The 21,599-nt window shown below is 36.3% G+C and overlaps 1 protein-coding gene across 4 annotated transcripts in view; it reads right to left on the bottom strand.

Moving 5' to 3' along the window:
* LOC117973890 (RNA helicase aquarius-like) overlaps nt 1-21,087 on the bottom strand; it is a 42,091-nt gene extending 21,004 nt beyond the window's left edge. The window contains exons 1-25 of one of the 4 annotated variants that reach the window (XM_058987625.1): nt 20,727-21,087; nt 19,937-20,025; nt 19,657-19,713; nt 19,459-19,499; nt 19,168-19,203; nt 18,886-19,006; nt 18,536-18,676; nt 17,874-17,942; nt 17,100-17,200; nt 16,806-16,882; nt 16,046-16,110; nt 15,585-15,701; nt 14,650-14,763; nt 13,660-13,763; nt 11,628-11,730; nt 10,547-10,667; nt 9,971-10,112; nt 9,513-9,691; nt 8,412-8,579; nt 7,171-7,340; nt 5,732-5,973; nt 5,365-5,511; nt 3,669-3,738; nt 1,811-1,921; nt 899-1,008 (exon numbers count right to left, since the gene is read on the bottom strand). In XM_058987625.1, the coding sequence (XP_058843608.1) occupies nt 899-1,008; nt 1,811-1,921; nt 3,669-3,738; nt 5,365-5,511; nt 5,732-5,973; nt 7,171-7,340; nt 8,412-8,579; nt 9,513-9,691; nt 9,971-10,112; nt 10,547-10,667; nt 11,628-11,730; nt 13,660-13,763; nt 14,650-14,763; nt 15,585-15,701; nt 16,046-16,110; nt 16,806-16,882; nt 17,100-17,200; nt 17,874-17,942; nt 18,536-18,676; nt 18,886-19,006; nt 19,168-19,203; nt 19,459-19,499; nt 19,657-19,713; nt 19,937-20,011 (2,681 nt within the window). In that variant the 5' untranslated portion in view covers nt 20,012-20,025; nt 20,727-21,087. Of the gene's footprint in view, nt 1-898; nt 1,009-1,810; nt 1,922-3,668; nt 3,739-5,364; nt 5,512-5,731; nt 5,974-7,170; nt 7,341-8,411; nt 8,580-9,512; nt 9,692-9,970; nt 10,113-10,546; nt 10,668-11,627; nt 11,731-13,659; nt 13,764-14,649; nt 14,764-15,584; nt 15,702-16,045; nt 16,111-16,805; nt 16,883-17,099; nt 17,201-17,873; nt 17,943-18,535; nt 18,677-18,885; nt 19,007-19,167; nt 19,204-19,458; nt 19,500-19,656; nt 19,714-19,936; nt 20,026-20,556; nt 20,653-20,726 lie in introns of those variants that run through there. The other 3 variants (XM_058987626.1, XM_058987627.1, XM_058987628.1) reach the window with 3 other exon arrangements.
* Between the last annotated feature and the right edge of the window lie 512 nt (nt 21,088-21,599).

Genomic DNA, 21,599 nt, shown 5'->3' with positions numbered 1-21,599 from the left:
GTTGAAGGTTCAGGATTTCTCAAATTAATGGCTTTTGTGCAGCCGGAATACCGTGTGCCTTTGAGGCAAACTATAACTGCATGCATGGAGAAACGCCATGAAGAGTGTGAAAGCACGCTTCATCTGTGTACTCAAAATGTCTTTTTTCCACTGCTGGACTTGCAGTCAATCATTTGCACACAAGACTCACCCTGGAGCATGTTGAGATGGAGGATGATTCTTGGTAAGTACAATAACATAAGCAACATATTGATTGTGTACGGAATAGACGCCAGTGTCACTTTTTGTTATCGTTTAAACTACAAAAGTAACAAGAGTATAATCCAATACCAAACTAAACATCCCTACTTTAGACAGGTGCTGCATGAGGCCTTTACGTGACTGAAGGGATTTGTAGCTTATCTGTCTGTCTATAATCTCTATGGTACCCGCCCACCTGATTGCTAAGGGGTCAATTTGCCACTCTGGCTTTGCTTGGGCTCAGGAAAACATTAAGTCACAGTAAGAAACATTGCGCAGACATGTTTGATGGGGATATTTTGTTTAAAATAATTCATTTTCATGCTAAAATTGCATACAAGCCTAAATAAATTAATCAAAGTAATGGAAATGTTAAACAAAACTAAAGTGCTGTTTTGTTAAACTTCAACACATATTGTAAATATTCACTTGAAGCCTCTGTTTATCAACAAATAAAGAACCACTTGCAAATCTGTGATCTCGCTGGGAATAATCCACCGCACAGTTTCTGACAGGTTAAAGAGTAAAGCACATTAGCCAGAACCCAACTGTTTCTGTCATCTTCATGCCACATTCCAGACTGCAGAAGTTACCCATAAAGCTGCTGTTATTCCAGAGTGGTAGTTTAGTGTTAAGCCCTGCCACCTGCCCTGCTCACCTGCTGAAATCCTTCTCTGTTTCCAGCTCCTCCTCCCCGTGACCCATACGCAGGAGGTGACGCTCGTCTATGTCCAGAGCCATGATCTTCTCAAACAGCTGGTTCAGAGCCTACAGAGATTGACAGGGACAGGGGGAAAGGTACTTTTTAGAAGTGATGAGAGAAAAAAAAAAAGATTTACAGCTTCTGGGACAGGAGCCTAGTTTGGCAAGTCATTTGAAAAGAAAGCAAAGAGGACAGGGCATTCCCAAATTAGATTAGACTATTTCCAAACAAAAAAAAACTACACACAGAACGAAATGTAAATACAAGGTGTGCCATCTGACCAAAAATCGGACAGAGTTCAACACAGGTTTGCATTTTACGAATGTAACGGTTAATTAAACAACTTCAGAAACATGCCCTGAATATATGAATTAAGGCCCTTTTTTTGTTTAAAATATCCAGGGAATGTATCAGTGTATATTACAAAATAATAATGAATTCCAGTTTTCTGGGTAAATATCAGAAGGATAGAATAAGCCCAGATAAACAGAATGTAATTCTCTGTAGCACTTAAACTGAACCAAAAAACAAAAGCTACTGTACGAGTTTATGAAACCCTTACCTCTCATCTGACCCCCATTAAAAATACTTTTCTTTTTAAACTTTTCTTTAATAAACAGTTTGCTGTTGGTGTTTATTTGAAACCATTTGGATTTTTACATTACCATTAAACAGTTATGTCAAATTTAAATAAAACAAACTAATAATTATCATAAACACCACTACATAACTGTAAACTATTGGATGTTCTTAGTTTAATAAGCTTTTGCAAACCTTGGAATGTTTCAGTCAATGTTTCAACAAAAAAAACACATAAAGGGCTGTTGATTGTGGTTCATAAATTTGAGTTATTTTCTTTGTACTTACTTGGTTAGAATGTGTTACTATTAGAGTTCTTTGCTCTGGGAAATTGTGATAGAGATTAGAAATGATCTGCACAGCCACATCAGTTTTTCCTGTACCTGGAGGTCCTACAACCTACACAAATCAAAAAGCATGTTAGGTAATTCCAATGCACTCTATATGACAAACAAAACAGCCGGATATACTTAAGATTATGCATGTAACATCTAAAAGAACAACTACTTTTTAAAAGATTCTTAACAGCTGGTGAACTCGTTTTTAAATAAGCACTGCTGCTACTACGGCTACCATTACATCATTGACTTGGAGGTGCAACATACTTTGAGTTTACAAGTCATGAGCTGTCACCCAAACACATCCTCCAGACATCTCTGGCAGTTTAAGAATGAGTAAACTAACTGTGAATCATTACCATGAGCTTGATCTTAACACCACATAGTGGGATCTCGAAGTAAAAGAAATAAGCCTTGGAGTCAATGTCATGTGGCTTTGCAGCTCACAGATAATTTATTTTAAAGCTAAACTTAAGAGACACAAGTTTAGAACAGTTTCATATACTTCACTATTGTTTAAGGAAAAAAAAAATATCTTTGGGTTATTGGGTAGTATTATAGGTTTAACCCTTTGCGGTCCTATGTCAGACCTGGTCCGACATTGCAATTTTCCCTTTCCAGTCAAATGTCGGACCCTGTCCGAAATCATCAAAAAGACGCAAAAAACAGGTCTCTAGTCGTTTTTCCTCTGGAAAAAGCCAAGAAAACCATTCAATGGCCTAGTGAGATCGATAGGAGCCAAGAGAAGCAGAAAAAAAGGGGCGTATCTCATGAATACAGATAGCCCCGGCATCACATAGATAACACAGACATAAACAAACAAGATAGCTGCTTCTGCATCCAGCGCCCAAAGAATATCACAGACATTTGCAGAGCTTTTATAGATGTTATAGTAATAAAATAATGACTTGGATCGCATTACTGAGGAGTTTGGTGATAAAACGAGTGATCAGGAGATGATTTATCGGTATGCACTACTATCAAGAGGTACGTGAAAAAAACAGAGAACAAGTGGTGGGGCGGGGCTGGAGATGCAGTATTGAGTGTCCTGTTGATATGCAGTGCCTTTTAAACCTGTTTTACTGTGAAAAAAAATACTTTTAAAAAGCGTGTTTAAAATAAACTGCGCGTGTGAAAATGAATTAGACCTGACGCGCTGAATAAATAGACCGCAAAGGGTTAAGAGTTTTTTTTTTTGTTAAACCAAAAATATTGGTTTGAACAGTGGGTAGTCATCATTGAAAACAGACTGTTCAGTGAAAGACACTGGTGTCTGATCTGATAAAGATCAACAATCCTGTCCAAGTTATATTTAGAAGACACATCCTTTTTTTGTAAATCAGGTTTTTGTATCTACAGTAGAGGCTGCAGCAGCAGTTCCTCTGCCCTTGAGAGCTATCTGTGTTAAATGAGACGCTCAGCTTGACAATTAGGAGGAACAGCGTTTCTGAGACTCGAATGAAATTCACGTTTCTTTTTTCATGTTCTAGCTATAGCTGCTTTTGGAATGTAACAGCTGTAAGTACACAACCATCTTTTCCAATATCAAAGAGATTTCCCCCATATCAGCAACAATCTGAATTATTTACCATAATAGAACACAAAGCAATACCTGCCATTGGGGACTTTACCTGTTAAGATATGATATATATTGTGAATGTCAGTACAGTTTAAACTGGTAATCTAATACATGCATCATTTTTAATAGCAACCAATTAAAAAAAAAAAAAAAAAAAAATCCTTTTCAGAGATGTAATTTAAATCCAGTTGAAAACTACACAAAGGGTAATCTCAAAATGTATTCTTACCATGGTTAGTCCTGGCTGCATGCCTGCACGTATAGCCTCTATTTGTGTAGGTGTGAACTGAATTGTATTGCTGTAACAATAAATAAACAAATATTCATACATACAAATACAAGTGGCAAGCAATTTTTAAAAATAGTAGTACCCTGGGTTTATACAGCAGCCCGTTAACCCTTTGTAGACTTGATTAGCTTTATAAATTCCAGGGAAATAGCTTTTATGTTGCTATTATGGAAACACTACCATATCAAAATGCTTTTGTTTCATTTTATTACTACCACATCTGAATCCTGTAATTTTTTTTTTTTTTCCCTAAAACTAAACCATGCCATGCCATGCCATAATAGAGGTCACAACACAACAATTAGGAGGCTGTGGGGTCCAAAAAGAAAAGGGCTTGTAACCAGGAGGTCCCCGGTTCAAATCCCGGCTCAGCCACTAACTCATTGTGTGACCCTGAGCAAGTCACTTAACCTCCTTGTGCTCTGTCTTTCGGGTGAGATGTAATTGTAAGTGACTCAGCAGCTGATAATTAGTTCACACACCCTAGTCTCTATAAGTCGCCTTGGATAAAGCTTAACAACAACAGGGATGTATTTGATAAACTAAACAGCCTAATATACTTAAGATTATGCATGTAAAATGGGTATATACTGACGTCTAAAAGTAGAACTACTTTTCAAAGGTTTGTAATAGCTGGTGAACTAATTTTTAAATATATTTCTTTAATAGTTGCATACATTATACAGCGTGTAAGTTTTACAACACACTCACCTTACATTTACGATAACTAGCGATGTTTATATATTAAAAAAACAAAAAACAGTTTTCCCAATGAGAAACAAAGGTGATATTTAAATATATTTGCATTATTGGCTAGTAGAAAAATCTGCTTAGGCATTTAAAAAAACCCTGTATATGCATAAGAACATAAGAACATAAGAAAGTTTACAAACGAGAGGAGGCCATTCAGCCCATCTTGCTCGTTTGGTTGTTAGTAGCTTATTGATCCCAGAATCTCATCAAGCAGCTTCTTGAAGGATCCCAGGGTGTCAGCTTCAACAACATTACTGGGGAGTTGGTTCCAGACCCTCACAATTCTCTGTGTAAAAAAGTGCCTCCTATTTTCTGTTCTGAATGCCCCTTTATCTAATCTCCATTTATGACCCCTGGTCCTTTTTTCTTTTTTCAAGTCAAAGAAGTCCCCCGGGTTGACATTGTCTATACCTTTTAGGATTTTGAATGTTTGAATCAGATCGCCGCGTAGTCTTCTTTGTTCAAGACTGAATAGATTCAATTCTTTTAGCCTGTCTGCATACGACATGCCTTTTAAACCCGGGATAATTCTGGTCGCTCTTCTTTGCACTCTTTCTAGAGCAGCAATATCCTTTTTGTAACGAGGTGACCAGAACTGAACACAATATTCTAGGTGAGGTCTTACTAATGCATTGTAGAGTTTTAACATTACTTCCCTTGATTTAAATTCAACACTTCTCACAATATATCCAAGCATCTTGTTAGCCTTTATTATAGCTTCCCCACATTGTCTAGATGAAGACATTTCTGAGTCAACATAAACTCCTAGGTCTTTTTCATAGTTCCCTTCTTCAATTTCACTATCTCCCATATGATATTTATAATGCACATTTTTATTGGCCGCATGCAATACTTTACACTTTTCTCTATTATGTTTCCTTACCGTTTGGGCTGGTTGTATGGGTAAGGTCCTCTGTTTGGAATGACATGCGGTTCAACTATTAAAGTACAATCTTCCTCTTTCTCCTCATCCCCCTCCTCTTGTGCTTTCCTTTTCTTTCCCTTGCCACTTGTCACAGGGAACTTGATCCTATACAAAACCAACAAGACAGACATGTATTTTACTTTTTACAGCTGAGCAACAATGAAAAAATGTAAAGTGTTTCTCTATGGATTTTAAATGTTTACTTTAATTACTTAATAAAAAACAAACAAACAAAAAAAATATTTCTGTACCACCTCCCTCCAAAATGGGTGTAAACGGATGGAGGATAAAACTGAAAATCACAACACACAGTCATTATTAATACCTGAATGGAGGTTTCTGTAGAGACGGATTTTCTTCAGTGACTTTAACTTTATAACCAGGAAAGCAGGCCTTTAGGTGATTGATGGAGAGGAAGGTGTCATTGAAATCCAACAGAGAGATCTGATTAGGCATTTTGGAGTAATGTGCACTGCCCTGGTCCCCATATCCCAGGATGATGTCATGCAGCCAGTCAGGAACCACACAGTCAGTGTTCATCAGATTTCGGATAGTCTCCAAAACTGCCTGTAGTTCAACATCACAAAGGAATTAAACAACAACAATAAACACCTGACCAAAAACATCCCTAATATGTTTTTGGTCATTTATTTTAAATTTAGTGAAATATTTACACATAATGAGAAATGTTGATATGCTAGTGAGGTAAGCAAGATGCCACAACAGGATACCCACATGCTCAATTAGTAACTTAAATATCAATCTGGATAGTATGTAGTCAACTTTGAAAACAGTCTTTTCAGAGAAAGATTCTGATGTCTGATCTGATAAAGATCAACAATGTTTTCCAAGTTATATTTAGACCCCACAGACTTATTTGTGATCAGACTTTTGTATCTGAATGCTGAAGCAGCAGTTCCCCTGCCCTAAAGAGCTACTGGTGTTAATGAGAAACACTCTACTGGTGTTAAATGAGCTTGACAATTAGGAGGAACAGTGCTGTAGAGAAACAAAGCAAAATGAAAGAACAGAAGCAACTGCAGTGTTAAAAACATTAGGAATTCTTGTTTCAATCTAGATAATACTGTATACTTCAATTTTCAAAGCAATGGAACTGGTGTTAAATAACGATGAATCATTCACCAATGTAGCCTGCATTTCACAAACCGCATCATACATAATTAGATCAAGTGTTAGCAAAATTCCATAGTTCACAGCAACCGAAAATCAAACAGACAGCCATAATAACTAAGCTGTTATCGCTTAGGCAATTCATTTCACAATCAAGCTAAAAATGCCACAAACATGTTTAGAATCCATTTAAGCACAGACCATATTACATAATATATAAACTCAATGGAATGGCCAGCAGTAAATCAACATATTTTATGGCTTCCAAAGAATCCTGTTTATCGTTTCCTAAATATGCAGGAGATTAGATTACATATCATTCAATGACACTGCTCAAGAAAATGGTTTAAGGAAACTGTCCAGCAAGTTAGGAGTTAAACATGTAACATGCTACCCTGTCATATAAGTAGACCATAGAAATGCTTCTGGTACGCAGCCACTTCAAGGTCAAGGTCCTACTCTATACTTTGGCTGAGATCTCCAAGAGAAAGATTAATACCCATACCAAGGCTTCTTGGCATGCAACACATTGAGCAATCCTAGAAGATGGCGTTGATTGAAAACCAGAATGATTGATCATCCACCGCTCTTGGAACACTCCAGGCCTAGGGTTACAGGTTCAACAGAACTAACCTTGAAGTTGTTCTCTTTAGGTTTTCTCCTCATGATGATATTGAAGGTCTCATAGACATCCTCTGCCCCATTCTGGATAGTGTTTGTCATATCCTGTTGATACTGGTTTGGGTCCAGCCAGACCCTGAATGTTCTTGAATCACCTTTAAGTTTTGGTTTAGGCTCAGGACCTTTATGCAGAATAGATTTATATAAAATGGTTTGTCATACAGATAACTTACAAGAAATGCATAAAGACATGTTATACATTTATTTGAAATCTAGAAGCAGGCTGAATCTTACTTGGTAAGGAAGCAGTCTTATAATAATTTGAAAAATACAACTCAAGTGTTGAGTTTGGCTTCCACTATTAAATACACCAGTCAAGCTCCAACATATTCAAAGCACTCTACATTGTACAAAGAAAATGTGATTTTATGCCTCTAGGTCAGAAAGTGACAGTTTCTAATTTGTATTTCTTTAAGTAAATACTTAACCAGGGAACAACGCCTAGTGAGACGCCTATACTCAGTCAACTACTGCAACTGTGTAGGTGTCTTTTAGATCAGAGAACTGTGACTCAAGAGCAGTCTAATTTTAGATGTTAAAGGCACTCATTGTCAGCCCAAGTGTCTTGGCCCATTCCACAGCTCTCACTTACCAACGGCCACAAAGATAGTACAGCAAAGATCAAAAAGTTGGCAACATACAATAAATGTCTCAATAGAAAATATACAGTGCCTTGCGAAAGTATTCGGCCCCCTTGAACTTTGCGACCTTTTGCCACATTTCAGGCTTCAAACATAAAGATATGAAACTGTAATTTTTTGTGAAGAATCAACAACAAGTGGGACACAATCATGAAGTGGAACGAAATTTATTGGATATTTCAAACTTTTTTAACAAATAAAAAACTGAAAAATTGGGCGTGCAAAATTATTTGACACTACCAGTCTACATATGAAATACTTGTGTTTATCTGTTAATAACCAAGACTAAAATTTAATACAAACACAGTAAGTGTTTAACATATAAAAAGGGTAGGAAATATGAATGCCTCAGATTTATGTATGTCCAAACCAGATAAACAAGCAAGAACATATAGTGTACTTATTTATTTTTAAATGCATTAAAACAGTTACATTAAAATTGACTTAAAAAAACACCTTGTCAAAGCTTTGTAAATGGAGCCCACTAAGAGGACCTTCAGCACCTCCTAATATTGCTTTTAAACAGTAGAAACATTGTTACAGACCACTTACCTTCTTCAATTACTCTTCCTTTCTCATCCAGCATGCCCTGAATCTCACACCCTCGCACGTACACTAGGCCAGTCTGCTCTGCAAAGGGCTCCCTGCGGTCAAACCGGGTCCCGTAAGGCTTGGTTGGACGAACCGTAATCAGGAAGCACACGTCATGTTTACGGAGGCCTGTAAGCCACAAATAGCGTGTTATAAGTAACAAAACCAAATGTATTAAAAATGTCAAATGTACATTATATTAAACATAATAACACTGAAATCAAAGATCAATTACAGTACAATTAAAAGTATTATACATTTAAAAGCACAGTGCATTTGACTGAAAATACAGTTGTGAGTGAACTTTTGAAGTGAACATCAAATGACGACTTGCATCCAGTTTGATGTTCATAGGTTTATCAGAATGGTTGACAAAGTGTTTGCGGTAATGACATCTGCAGCAACATCTTTCTTTTTCTTGTACAGTGGTGCATTATCCACTGATTTCAACACCTTTTGTCTGCAAGGATAGTGCACATTTTTTGCGCTGCTTCATGGAAATGGCATTGATACATGAGCACTATGGCAACTCGAAATGCATTATAGGATCAGTAGTCCGAAAACAGCACTAAAATACAGTAGAGGTGCTAATCTAGATGCAAGTTAATACATTTCCCAATATCTTTTACACTCAGCTGTTCAAACTAGGGCACTTTGTTTAATTCAATTTTTTCTACCCTGGTGCACCTCCAAAATAATTAACAAACAGGAGTTTCATGTTAAGTGAATTCATATTGTAAGTAGTAACTTACAAGAACGGACTGCTAAATTTGGCCGGGTCCACATTTTAATGAGAATTGACTGTATTCTCAAAAACATGCCTGGCTTCACAGCATCAGAAGGCAACGTTAAGCAATGACCAGGAGGGAGCATGTGGTGACACCAATCCCGCTGTTTGCCAGGAGGAATGAATATGCTACAAATCAGATGTATTGTAGAAAGGACAAGGAATGAAATAACTGAATGCTAGAATTACTAAGGTTGCATGCCATTAATTAAAACATGTACTGTAATAAACAGCAGACGTTTGGTGGCGTTTTTATAACCATTATAAACAATTACCTTCCCATTCGCTCTTTATCTGGTCCCTGACATTCAGGTTGATGGTAACATCGGATCGCACTCTAGCTGGCCAGTTCTCTCCAATATTGGGTTTTGCCACCTCAACGATGGAAAAGGCGAGGATTGTCTGTGCCATCCTTGCCCAGCCACCAAATACGACCCCTCCGTATTCTGACTGCCTGTTGATATAGAACAAAATGTAACTCCCAGTAGCCTTTTAGAATTCACTTACTTAGTTCTGGAGGCTGTTCCAAACCAGCAATATCCACTACATGCCCTTAGATGATCTGCTTAAAATCCAGTAAGTACAAGTGCTGAGAATAGTTAATTTCTTTCTACTTTCCACCACTACTAAATATTAATGTTTACTATGAAGTGTTGTTCTTTATGGGACAATGAAGGACCAGTCTTCATGGCCAGATTTATACATATTCTAAGGTCTTGAGGTTATCACTTACCATGGCTTCATCCGGCTGACCACATCTTCAATGTCTTGTCTGATTTCATAGGTTGACTCCAGTCGGAAAAGGTTGAAGTTCCTCAGAAGATAGTCATGAAGAGTCAGGAACTGTAGATTCAGTTTTGGTAGAGCCAAACAGCCTGAAACAGGAAAAAAGTCACCTGGTTGATTTACCTTAAAACAAAACACACACACACACACACACACACACACGCCATGGTTTCTTTGATGTTTTTGTTGTTTACCTTGCTTGTGCACAAGCAATAACTATGCTACTGGATTATGTTTCAGTGTGCTTCAGATCATACTACCCCCTCAAGTGGATGTGGCAAAATCAGGAGCCATACCACCTTTTAACACCTTTTGAGGGAGCACTGTATTACTGTTACTACAGAAAAAGGCAAATGATTTCTTTTATGTTGCAAAAACAAGTCCCTATAAGAAAAAAGAAAGATAGAGGACAGACGGCTAAGTGATAAGTCCCTAAAAAATAAAAACAAAGCTTTTGAAATGCATACTTTCTAATATCTATCAGGACAGTTAATATAATTTTGCATGATCTATTCTTCCATACCTTCCCCAGAGTAATATTCTGTAGGAACAATGTTTTCATCCCAGATAATCTTCTCCGTGGGATAAAGGGGCATTTGGTTAAGTTGTTCAATTTGGGATATTCTCCGCTCATGACGGGACACCTGGAAAGTACCAAAAACGTAACACAGATAGTTTTATTTTGTTGTAACTACTCCCCCAGATCATTTCAATATGATATTTAAAAAAAAAAAACACACACACATTCACTTTCGTGCATATTCAATTAAAGCGTATAAGAAGGTGCATTAAGACGACAACACAGCAAACAAGCAACTTGTCCAGGTCTCTTGCTAAGTTATCTTTGATTGAATTGCTTACTTACAGGATTGTTTTGCTCCTTGTGACTCAATTTAAAAGACATTTGTAAATCCTGTTGAGGTTGATCGCTTAATACCTTCCAAAATAGGCTTGGAAAAAGCTACTCTTAACTCCTTGTTACATTATCTACTAACAAAAGTGACACATATGCAGTCAATTCAAGTGCTCTACTTTCTTTCAGGCTGCTCTGTTATTTTAATTGGAATCTGAAACATTAAATACTTGATTAGAGAAACACCATTTCATCTACTGTGATTTTCATAAGCGGAAAAATTAATCCCCAACAAAATCCCTACATTAACCCAAGCACAGCTTTGGAAATTATCACAGTGAGATTTACACACAGCTGACTGTCTTTGCTTTATGTACAAATCGAGATCATTTCCAAGGTTATTTTTTTTAATAATGCTTTGTAACCTTCAGCAATAAATGAACTCAGACAGTGGCATTGGTTAATTATAATCTATTCAATTCTAGATAATCTTTTTTTTTTTTTTTTAAAAGCCAATAAATCCATTATGTTATTATGAATTATGACACGAAACACTTCTAACAACATTTGTCTTTTTAGTACTGTGGTTTACATTTTGACTGTATTAAGGCTAACACAGACTTGTCTGTGACAACGATGGACAATTAAAAAAAAGAAACAAATTGCTGGCTTTCATTCTGCTGCAGCAGCATACACCAGGTCTCTCATTTTATTTCCAGATAATTCCTCTAAAGCCTTGAATTTCACTTACCAACAGTTCCAAGAGCATCTCCTTCTCATAGGCTGTCTCTTCTCCTTCAGGCAGAGCTGGCAAGAGACAGAGATATGATGCCACCTGGTGGAGTGTGTTGGGACTGCAGATATAAAAGGGAGTGGTTTACTAACAGTGGTTTATTTTCAAAATCTAACTTATGTTGGTAAAATGAATCCCGGATCTTTGAATTTGAGTGCGATTGACTGAAAGATACCTTCTAGCTATATTTTGCATCTGCATTATGGCAGAGGTTTCCTAACTGAATGGGGGTTCGAGATGGTTTCAGGGGGTCAGAAGCTCACACACTTTTTTTCTGCCAATTTATGTTCAATATATTTTCTTCCCCGAAATAAATCAATGAAACCATGGCGCTCCCGCATACCTTTACAAGCAGGCTTATGTTGCATTTGCAGTCAGGCGCAGTACAACCAGGTACAGTTATTATAGAGCAGTTTCTCAAACGTCCAAGAAATGACACTGAACAGAACAGAACGAAAGCAGTAGTACGTTTACTGGTACAAACGAACAACCTCTATCTTGAAAGGTATCAAAATCAAAATTGAGTGGGGGTCCTCAGTAAGGCTGGCCAATGTCATGGGGGGCCTTGAGTCTGGGAACCCCTGCATTATGGTAGTGACTCTGTCATCCAACCGTAATATAAAAGACTTGCTCATCATGACAAACAGTTCCATTATTTCAGGTCTTGTTAATCTTTGGTGCTGTGGCGGGCCTATTTTTGAATCTCTTCAATTGATATCTGTCATGATCGGTTATATTGCTAGACTGACCTGAATTTTCCTTAAAGAGATGTTGGCTTGTCAAGGTTACGCAAAGCATTGTAAAAACTACAAGCAGGACATACATGCACAAGCTCTTCCATTAAGGACACACATGCACATTATATTCCTTAAATCAAAGATGGAACTGCCATCAAGAAACAGCAACCACCCCCCTGTCAAATGTACAGTTATGTAAGATCTGCAAGCCTACCTCTGGTTCCACCACATTCACGTGAGGCATAACCTGCAAACTATTTTCTGACCATAAAGCCCAGTACACACTGCCCGATGAATTGCAACGTGATTTTTCAGTGACATCGGGCAGCATATTATGGTTTGCGATGTGATTTTACAGGATACGGCAATCGATTTCAGTTGGCTCACAAAGTTTAAACATATTTAATATTATGCGATGTGATTCCCTTGCATCAGCTAGTGTGTTATGAGATACATCGGGCAGTGTGTACCGGGCTTTGGGGATGCAAAGCATGCTAGATGCTTAATATTTACTGGAAGTAGATAACTCAACAACCTTAATTCAAGGATTTTTGTTATTGTTGTTTGGTAATTTTAGGAGATTAGATTGTTTTATCACCATCTAGGATCAATCGTGTGTATCTTTTAAATGTTTTTTCAGGGTTGAATTTCAGTTTCTCTTATTACAGAGTTCCCCCAGCCTGAAATGCAAGTGACCTGTCTTGTCTCAATTATTACTAGTATTTATTATTTATAAGTCCTATGCTCTGACTATTTCTATAGAAATACTGCATCAGGCATTGTGAAAATCAATTTATCAATGTATTTAAAAAGAAATAAAACATGGTATTCACCAGTCTTTTTAGCTTTCTCTAATTGGTGGCAGATTTAGACCTAACTATAACATACCCTAACCAGACTAAAATGTTTTTGCTTAAAGTCTAGATTGAGGAACACCAGGCTCGCAAACATGAAGTTCATCATCCTGATAAGTAGTCAGCAGATGCACTGGCATGAACTTATCAATGACAGCACATTCCCCTCATACACAAACAGGCTCCGGGTACATTTCAGATCCTAACTGGGTACACAGAGCACACATCTGGGAGACTGGCAGCAAACTAAACACCACTAGAGTGCATGCCGAATCCCCATAAAGAAATTTAGGACATTTGCAGGCATACAGCTGTTTAAAGTGGTTTTACAACAAAGACCCTTAAATGATTTCAAATGGCCTGTGTTACTACCCTTTTAAAGAAACATTTTATATTTACCTGAGAGGTCCAAACAATTTTAGTAAGGAATCTCGAGTGTCCACTGCTGCCACATTTGACAAAGCAAAATTATGAAGTTCTTGGAAGTGAGCAAATGCTGCCCTCTGAAATAAAAGAAAATAAAAAATATATAAATATTTGATAGATAGACAGACGGACAGACAGACAATTAAATATTACAGATATTCAGAGTTATTTTTCAGCTAAAATATACATAGAAGGGTGTGTGGGTGGGTGTGTGTGTGTGTGTGTGTGTGTTTATAACTTTCCTTACAAAGGGATCTAGGTTTGGATATCTAGAATGAGACACACGATTATTAAAACGAATGACCTTCAAAACCAGTTATTTGAATTGTTTGTCCTAAAGTAAGAAAATAATGGTTCCAGGCAGTGCACCAAATAGTGAGGCCCACTCTAGGTTAAGAAATGAAGAAAAACAACAACAGTGTATTTCTTAGCTTTTGAGGTCAATTCAAATAAAACTGCAGTTCATGTGCTAAGTGTGTCTTGTATCAGCTTGTACCCATTATCAATGCAACTCCCATTTAAAAATAAATTTAAAACCAAATCAAAAAAGGATTTGAAATGAGGTCAGGTTAGGTTAAAATACATGGTCTGAATTACAAATAAAAAAACTGCACATACCAGAAGTGTAATCTTTAATCCTACACTTCAATTTCAAACAAGTTTTATTGAATTTCATTAAAAATGTGATTAGAAATAATACCATGGGATCAACAGAGCTTGGGCTCTGGAAGGTAAGCACTGTTTTGTTTTGTGTGGGTGGATAAGAGAGATTTTAGGACAGAGCTATTTCAAAAACAGAAAAAAAAACTAAATAAAACATATTAAAGCCATACTCTTACATGAAAATAATAATAATAGAAAAAATAAAATACTGATATGCAATAGACAGTGTCATCTCTTATCGTGATTGTTGGTCACACAAAAACATATGTGACCATTAGGGACTTACTAGGTATGTTTTACCTGCAAAGATGTAATGCGATCATAGTGCATTGTTGTCATTTCATTCTGTGTCAGTGCATTCCCTGTCTGGTCATTAATTTCAAAGCCTGTGTAGAACTTAAGCATGTCCAAAAGCTGCAAACAAAACAGAACAGAGTATTTCAAAAGGGTACAAACATTAAACGAGAAACACAAATCAGTGACTTGAGACACTTCACCATGGTCAGTTTGTTCAATAACTTTTGGTAATACCTGTCCACATACAATGTGGTCAAAATCGTTCCCAAGATATAGCCTTTACACTGCAAAAACAGGTCTTAAAATATGATAAGCTAGATTCTGGAAACAGAGGATATGAAGTAAAGCACTTGTATCGGAATTCGATAAACGGTGTTCAAGATTAACCAAGAGCTACATTCTCAATATGTTCTATAGCAATCTGTAATAAAGTATGACATCTGTTTTAGACCTTATTAGGAATACGTGCTCATCACAATTGTTTGACCAGTCCCATTTTATTTTTCATTTTTATTATTCATTATGTGTGCTAGCTTGCAGTGCAAAAACTGGTTTTAGATGCTAGCTTCCATGGACTCTTGGAACTTGTGAACTATTTGCATAGGGCTTCACAAAGGTGGTAGAACATACAGAATTGTGGATTGCTATAATACAGTGTTAAAACACCTATCCACTGACTATTAACAGATCTATCCATTTGTGAGCTCATATAGTAAGATTTTCTGTTAGGCAAACACCCATCTAATTGTTTATACACTTCTGAAAAACAATTTATCCGAATTGGAATATTGTGATGCTGTTAACATCAGACTTTTTTTTTCATTGAAATTAATATTTCTACTATATTCAAGTCAAGAACATCAAAAACATAGACACAAATTGCAGAACACAAATTCTGCATTGATTAATGGACTAAACATTTCAAAAAGGAACCTCACCTGGCAAAAAAGATGTCCTTCTTTCTCCCTTTTAAGGAGGTTGGACAGGTAACAGTGGACCACAAGATGAGAATCATCCAGCACGGTGTTAAACCAACGGCGGGTGGGAAGCAAAGCCTATGAGAATGCAGTGTAACAGGTAGTGCATCAATAAGGCAAACATTTGCTGCATTTATTTTTGTGTGTTATCATGTCTACGGCAGTACCAGGGACATTTTCCACAGGTCCCACTGTAACCAGAAAAAGTATATTTGGTAACATTTACAGCAAAAAAAAAAAAAAAAAAACACGCACTGAGGAGGAAAATAAACCCTATACCCCATCATATCACTTATTAAAAGAAAGATAATACTGTTATTTGCTTCAGACATCATTTATGCATTGGTTTCTATTGCATTATTCTTTTTGGATACATTTATAAGTTTAAAGTCACGGATAAAACCCATGTATCCAATCCCTACCTCCAGATCGATCATCAGCTCTATAAATCTTTCACAGTAGTGGATTTTTTCCAAAGAAACAGGACCTAAAATTCAGAGGGTATACAGGTTAGCATGTATTACTTAAAAACAGGAAGATGAAAGGCCAACATTAAAATAAGACTTGAGCACCAACTATCTGCAGCATCACGCTCTCGGTTTCTGAATCAGGTTGGAACCTGAGCTCAGCTTGGAGATGGTGATTATTTTAGGATTGCAGCTCTCCCCCTCACAGGCTGACACATACCGAGACTGAGCAGTATGTTCAAAGATGATGAGGCGAGTGGTGAGTGGGGGGCTGACAGAAAAAATTATAGATGTAAGCCAGCAGGGTGTCTTAACAAAAGTACTGCGTTTCAGTCTGACAGCTCCCAGCACTCTACAGCTTTGTATTCTGGGGTCTGGCAGAAGCCGTAAACCTGCAATTAGTATTCTCGGAATGAGGGCGGAAGACTCTTTTGTTCATGGATAAGGCAGCTGCCAGGAACCAAAGAACATACCGTTTCTTGCACTGAAGCATACTGCACAGTAAGCAGCAACTAAGAAACTATTGGTAAACCTGCAGCTGTAATTTCACTATTGAGTTCTACCTACATTTTTATGAAAAATTCTAAAAAATCTTCCAAATGTTCAACTTTAACATCAAAGCTTTGTTTTCTTTTTACCATGCCAGTATAAACTCTGTGAATGGCCCACAATGCATTACTGTAAATACAATAAAACTAAATAATTCCAAAAATACCTGATGGAGGAATTGACTTGAGCACTCTAAGAAATTTCCTAATAAGAAAGGAAAGAAATGTTCTCTCCTTGTCAGCCCTGGGGAAAAAAAGGCACAGAGTCAACTACATCTTAACAAATAATGATATTGATTTTGTTCCTTTCTTTTTGACCCTGCAGTGAAGTATAATATAAAAAGTCAAACAATATAAACAAATAAAAATTGTGTCACAAAGTGTCTGATATAATAATACAAAAATACAATGTTCTTATTGAAGAGGATTTAAAAAAATCGAAACAATATTGAATTTCTTACTGTTCTGCTGCCTTTTTTGCCATTTTGTCGTAATTCTTCTTGACCAGATTCCAAAACTTCCGCAGTTTAGGTACTTTTTTTAATTCAAGATCAAGCCGTGTCTGCAACACATTTATAAAACAGTTTTTCAAAAGTCCTATTAGATAAGTTGTAAATTCGAAACAGAGGAATGTAGAAATACAGTACAGTCTTAAACCTTTATTTTTATTTTTTTATTTTACAGAACCCTAATTGCTGCTACAGTGATTGAATTGTGTTTCAAACTAACTATGTTGCCATTTGTCCATTTAGATTGTGACTATGGCAGTATAGTATATATATTATACTTATATGGCTGTGTGTAGGTGTCACAGTGATTTATTTTATTTTAACATCATCTTTGTAGTTTTGATTAAATTCACACAAACTTTTTTTTCGAAATATTGTAGTGTGCACAGGGGAAGGCAACAGCAGGGCTGGTAGGTGACGTAAGCCCGATAGACCCTCTTTGCAAAGGAGCTGGCTCTTGTACAGCGGTATCGGTGCTATGCTTTAGTGTGGGAGGTCCCGGGTTCGCGCCCGCCCTCCGTCTGTGTGTGGATTGCTTCGCCCTGTGTGATGCGCCTGCCTGCGTTCACCGAGATCGCTACAATATATATAGTGTAGAACATATGGGTTTCAATACTACAGTATATGCCAAGCAGGCACAACCTGGATGTATTAATAAGTATCAAAAGCAGACATAAAGACTCAAGTTTAACACAAAACACCAAGTTGTTGTTTGCAGGTACTTACCGGTAACAGACAAACCCACATGGGAAGGGAGATGAGCTGCTGTACCTGCTCTCTGATCAAGTCCACTTCCTGTCATTAAAAAAATAAACACGTCAAGGCAATTTCAAAACCCTTAACTTTAATGTACAGCAATGGAATGTACATTATATTCCATACAAATTAAAAGTCATAATATATGGAATGCCTATTTTGGTTTTTAACAATAAGTACACTATCTGAGGGAACTCCAGACTCAATAGTATAGACTGCTGTCACAAAAAAAGAAACATGGTGAACAGTAACAACATTACAGATTATTATATTGGCAAGAAATACCCACATCAAGAAGGTAAACAGTGTTGAATGGAATTGTGACAGGTACCAACACACAAAGGTTTATCAAAATCAAACTACTGCTGCCCAACACGTCAGTCAAGTGAAAAAGCACCATGACCTACTTGGAAAATATGTACTATAATATCTTGTAACAAGTCTACCTTAAACATTGAATCAAATTCAAGTGACTGTTTAAGATAATTTATATTAGTCAGAAACCATTCACAAGTAGGATCCTCAAGAATACTAGTTAAGGCAGGGGTTTGCAACCTTCCTTGGCTCAAAGTAGATTTCCATATCCTGTCAGAGATAGCAGGGGAAGTATTTTTAAAGTCAACGTTATTTACCAGGCTGTTAAAGCAGTGATCGAGAAAGAGCAGTTGAACAGTTTGCTCTCGCAGTGACAACTCGTCATCTTCGTCAGCCAGCGATGCTTCCAGGATACATTTAAAAAAATATGTGAAGTGTTCAGGCTTCTTCTTAAAAGTCTGTGGAGAGACAAGGGTTATTAAAAAATAACAACAACAACAACAACAACAACAACAACAACAACAACAACAACAATCTGACTGATACAGACCATATTAGGTGGTGGATTTTACAAGATTTTGATTTAACAGTATTACAGTGCCTATGAACATCATGAATCCTGGTTTTTAAATCACTCCAAACAGAAATAATAATTCAGATTTCTTACCTCCCATGCTGGGACGTTTTCTCTGAACTTCTCATTTACAATACAGCAAATTGTCATTAAATAGGCATTACTGGATACCTCAGGGGAATAGTTCACCCACAGGTAATTCTCCAGATACTGGCTACAAGAGGAATGGGGGAGGGAGAGAGAGACATTTAGTAATTAAAAACAAGACTGCCAATGTGTACTGAATGAACCTGCTCAGTCTAAAACGAATTTATTAGGTAATAATTTAGAACATGATTCTACTAAAAAGAGTGCTCAATAATACGAACAACTCACCTAAACTCAAGCAGCATGATCTTCCTGATTGCAAACCTAAAACAAAAAGTTGTTGAATGGTTCATATGTTTAGAAATCAATTCCAGTGTTTTGTTGCAGGTTCAACATAAAATGCTCTTCACACTTGTCTAGACTTGGAGCATTTAGACGAGAAACTAAACAGCTACCCTACGGGACAACATTTCTGAAATAAACCACAAAGAACTTGTTTTTACACATGTAAACAGTATATTATTTTTCTCACAGTATAACTGATGTGTTCTGGTGCAGTACTTTGTTATTTTTACTTACTTTGACTTCAGAATTTCCTTCTGGTACACATCTTCCACAACCTATTAAAAAAGAATGTAGAAAAGTACAAACAAAACTATATATTTATTGTCAACTGGGTACATAAACAATAACTTCAGTTTACAAGAACAATCAGAGAAAACACATTATGATGATGTACTGTAATGACAAAGTGAGGTACAGCAGGAATCAGTTTACCTTTGGGTCAAAGGGCAATTTCTTCTTGACATGTGGAGCCCAATATTTATTTGCCAACTGAAAAAAACAATCAATCATAATTCAGAATTATTCATAAAACATTTTAAAGACACAATTAATTTTCTTAACTTAATAGTTATACTATTGTCAGAAAGTAGCCTGGAAGACCACATAATTGTCCCCTGATTTCTAGGGGCCAAAACACTAGACAACTTTTTGTATTACATATTGTGTGGAAAAACAAAATGAGATTTGTATTAAAAAAAAATGGCACAAATACCTGTGTTACAAACTCTGCATTGATTTGGGACACAGAAGGTGCAAATGACTTCTTTACTTGTACGGTCTTCTCCATGTTGCCTTCTCTTACTGTTAAAACAAAACAGAAAATTGATCTCCATTTCCAGTAAACGTTTATAAAGATTATTCTAGAAAACTAACTGGCCACCTTCAGAAGCTCAAATTATAAATTACTACTACAAACAACTACAGTATCCACTTCTGTACGTGGATATAAAAAATATCAACTAAATACAGGGGGGTAATTCAAACATGAAAATAAACAACAATCTGTACATACTTCAAGTGAAATACCATTAAACTGTAATGTTATGGTCAGCAGCATACATGCTAAAATAATATAGCCCTGATAAAAAAAAAAAAAAAAAAAACATTAATATCCAATGTTAAATAAACCTGCAAACGTTTCCTTTGGTTTGTAATATATATATATATATATATATATATATATATATATATATATATACTAATTACTTAACATTGATCAGTAGTAAGTGAAGTTAAATCACTTCTTAAAACACGTTCCAGACCCATTTTTGTCTATGTATGTTTACTATAACTTAATGTCACGCATTACATTACCAAGAAATACTGGCTTACTAGATATATTTTTCCCAACAAATTGTGTCAGACTAAAAACAGAGTCTCATTAGAAAATAAAATGGTAGATCTTAATCCTGAATTTTGATGATTTGCTGAACTTCCATGACAGGTAAACGACTCATGCTGTTTACGATTTAGCAATCGCAATATTCTCCAAACGAACTTACTTTACAATTATTATGCAGGCAACTAACCAGATTTTCTTCTGGATCGTTTAATTAGTTTATTTATTTCCTGTAATCGAAAATCGGATTAATGTATTATTGGTACGATACATACAGAACTATCAACAAGTTTTACAACAACGCGCGTCCATCGATCCAGTTCCTGTACGCTCGCTAATGCGCCCCTACTAGCTAAATTACACAAAAAAGAAAAGTTCCTACGATGTTCCACGACTTTGGCATACACTGATTAGAGAAAAAAAGATTTAGATATAACTGCATTTGCTTTATTCTTTAGGAGAGTGGTGTTAAAAGAGTATTTATTGTATATATGGTTGCAACGTGTTTCAATCACACAACCTATTCTATCAGTTCGTAATCATATGGTTTACATGCTGGTTTGTAAAGCGGTTCAGATTATGGTTGTTTCCAGTGGGTTGCAATGGTTTCTGGGCGATGTAGTTTTAAATAAAAAGGCAAGGCTTTAAGAAACGGAAAAACTAAATTGTCAATAAATATTATTATATATTTAATATATTATTTTAGAGACTATTCAAGATATAGATAGATAGATAGATAGAATTTTTTTCTTTGTGTTGAAAGAATATATCGGTTGACTTATTTTCATTATTAGTTCGAAATTATATGGACAGGCCATTTGAAAGTTCAGGTTTGTGTCAGTTTCATTGAAATTAGATGCTGTACAGTACCTTGGCATGTATAGTCTGATGTTTTTTCATTGGTAGTGCATGTAAGGACAAGATAGATTCAGTATGTATTGTAATGCATTTCTAATGTTATTAATGTTTTACTGAGTATAGTGTGGTAATGCTTCCGATTTCATTGTATTTAAGAACAAAAATATATTTTGCATGA

The sequence above is a fragment of the Acipenser ruthenus genome, chromosome 15, assembly GCF_902713425.1.
Source record: "Acipenser ruthenus chromosome 15, fAciRut3.2 maternal haplotype, whole genome shotgun sequence".
Taxonomy (NCBI): Eukaryota; Metazoa; Chordata; class Actinopteri; order Acipenseriformes; family Acipenseridae; genus Acipenser; species Acipenser ruthenus.
This window is presented reverse-complemented; position numbering and strand designations above follow the sequence as displayed.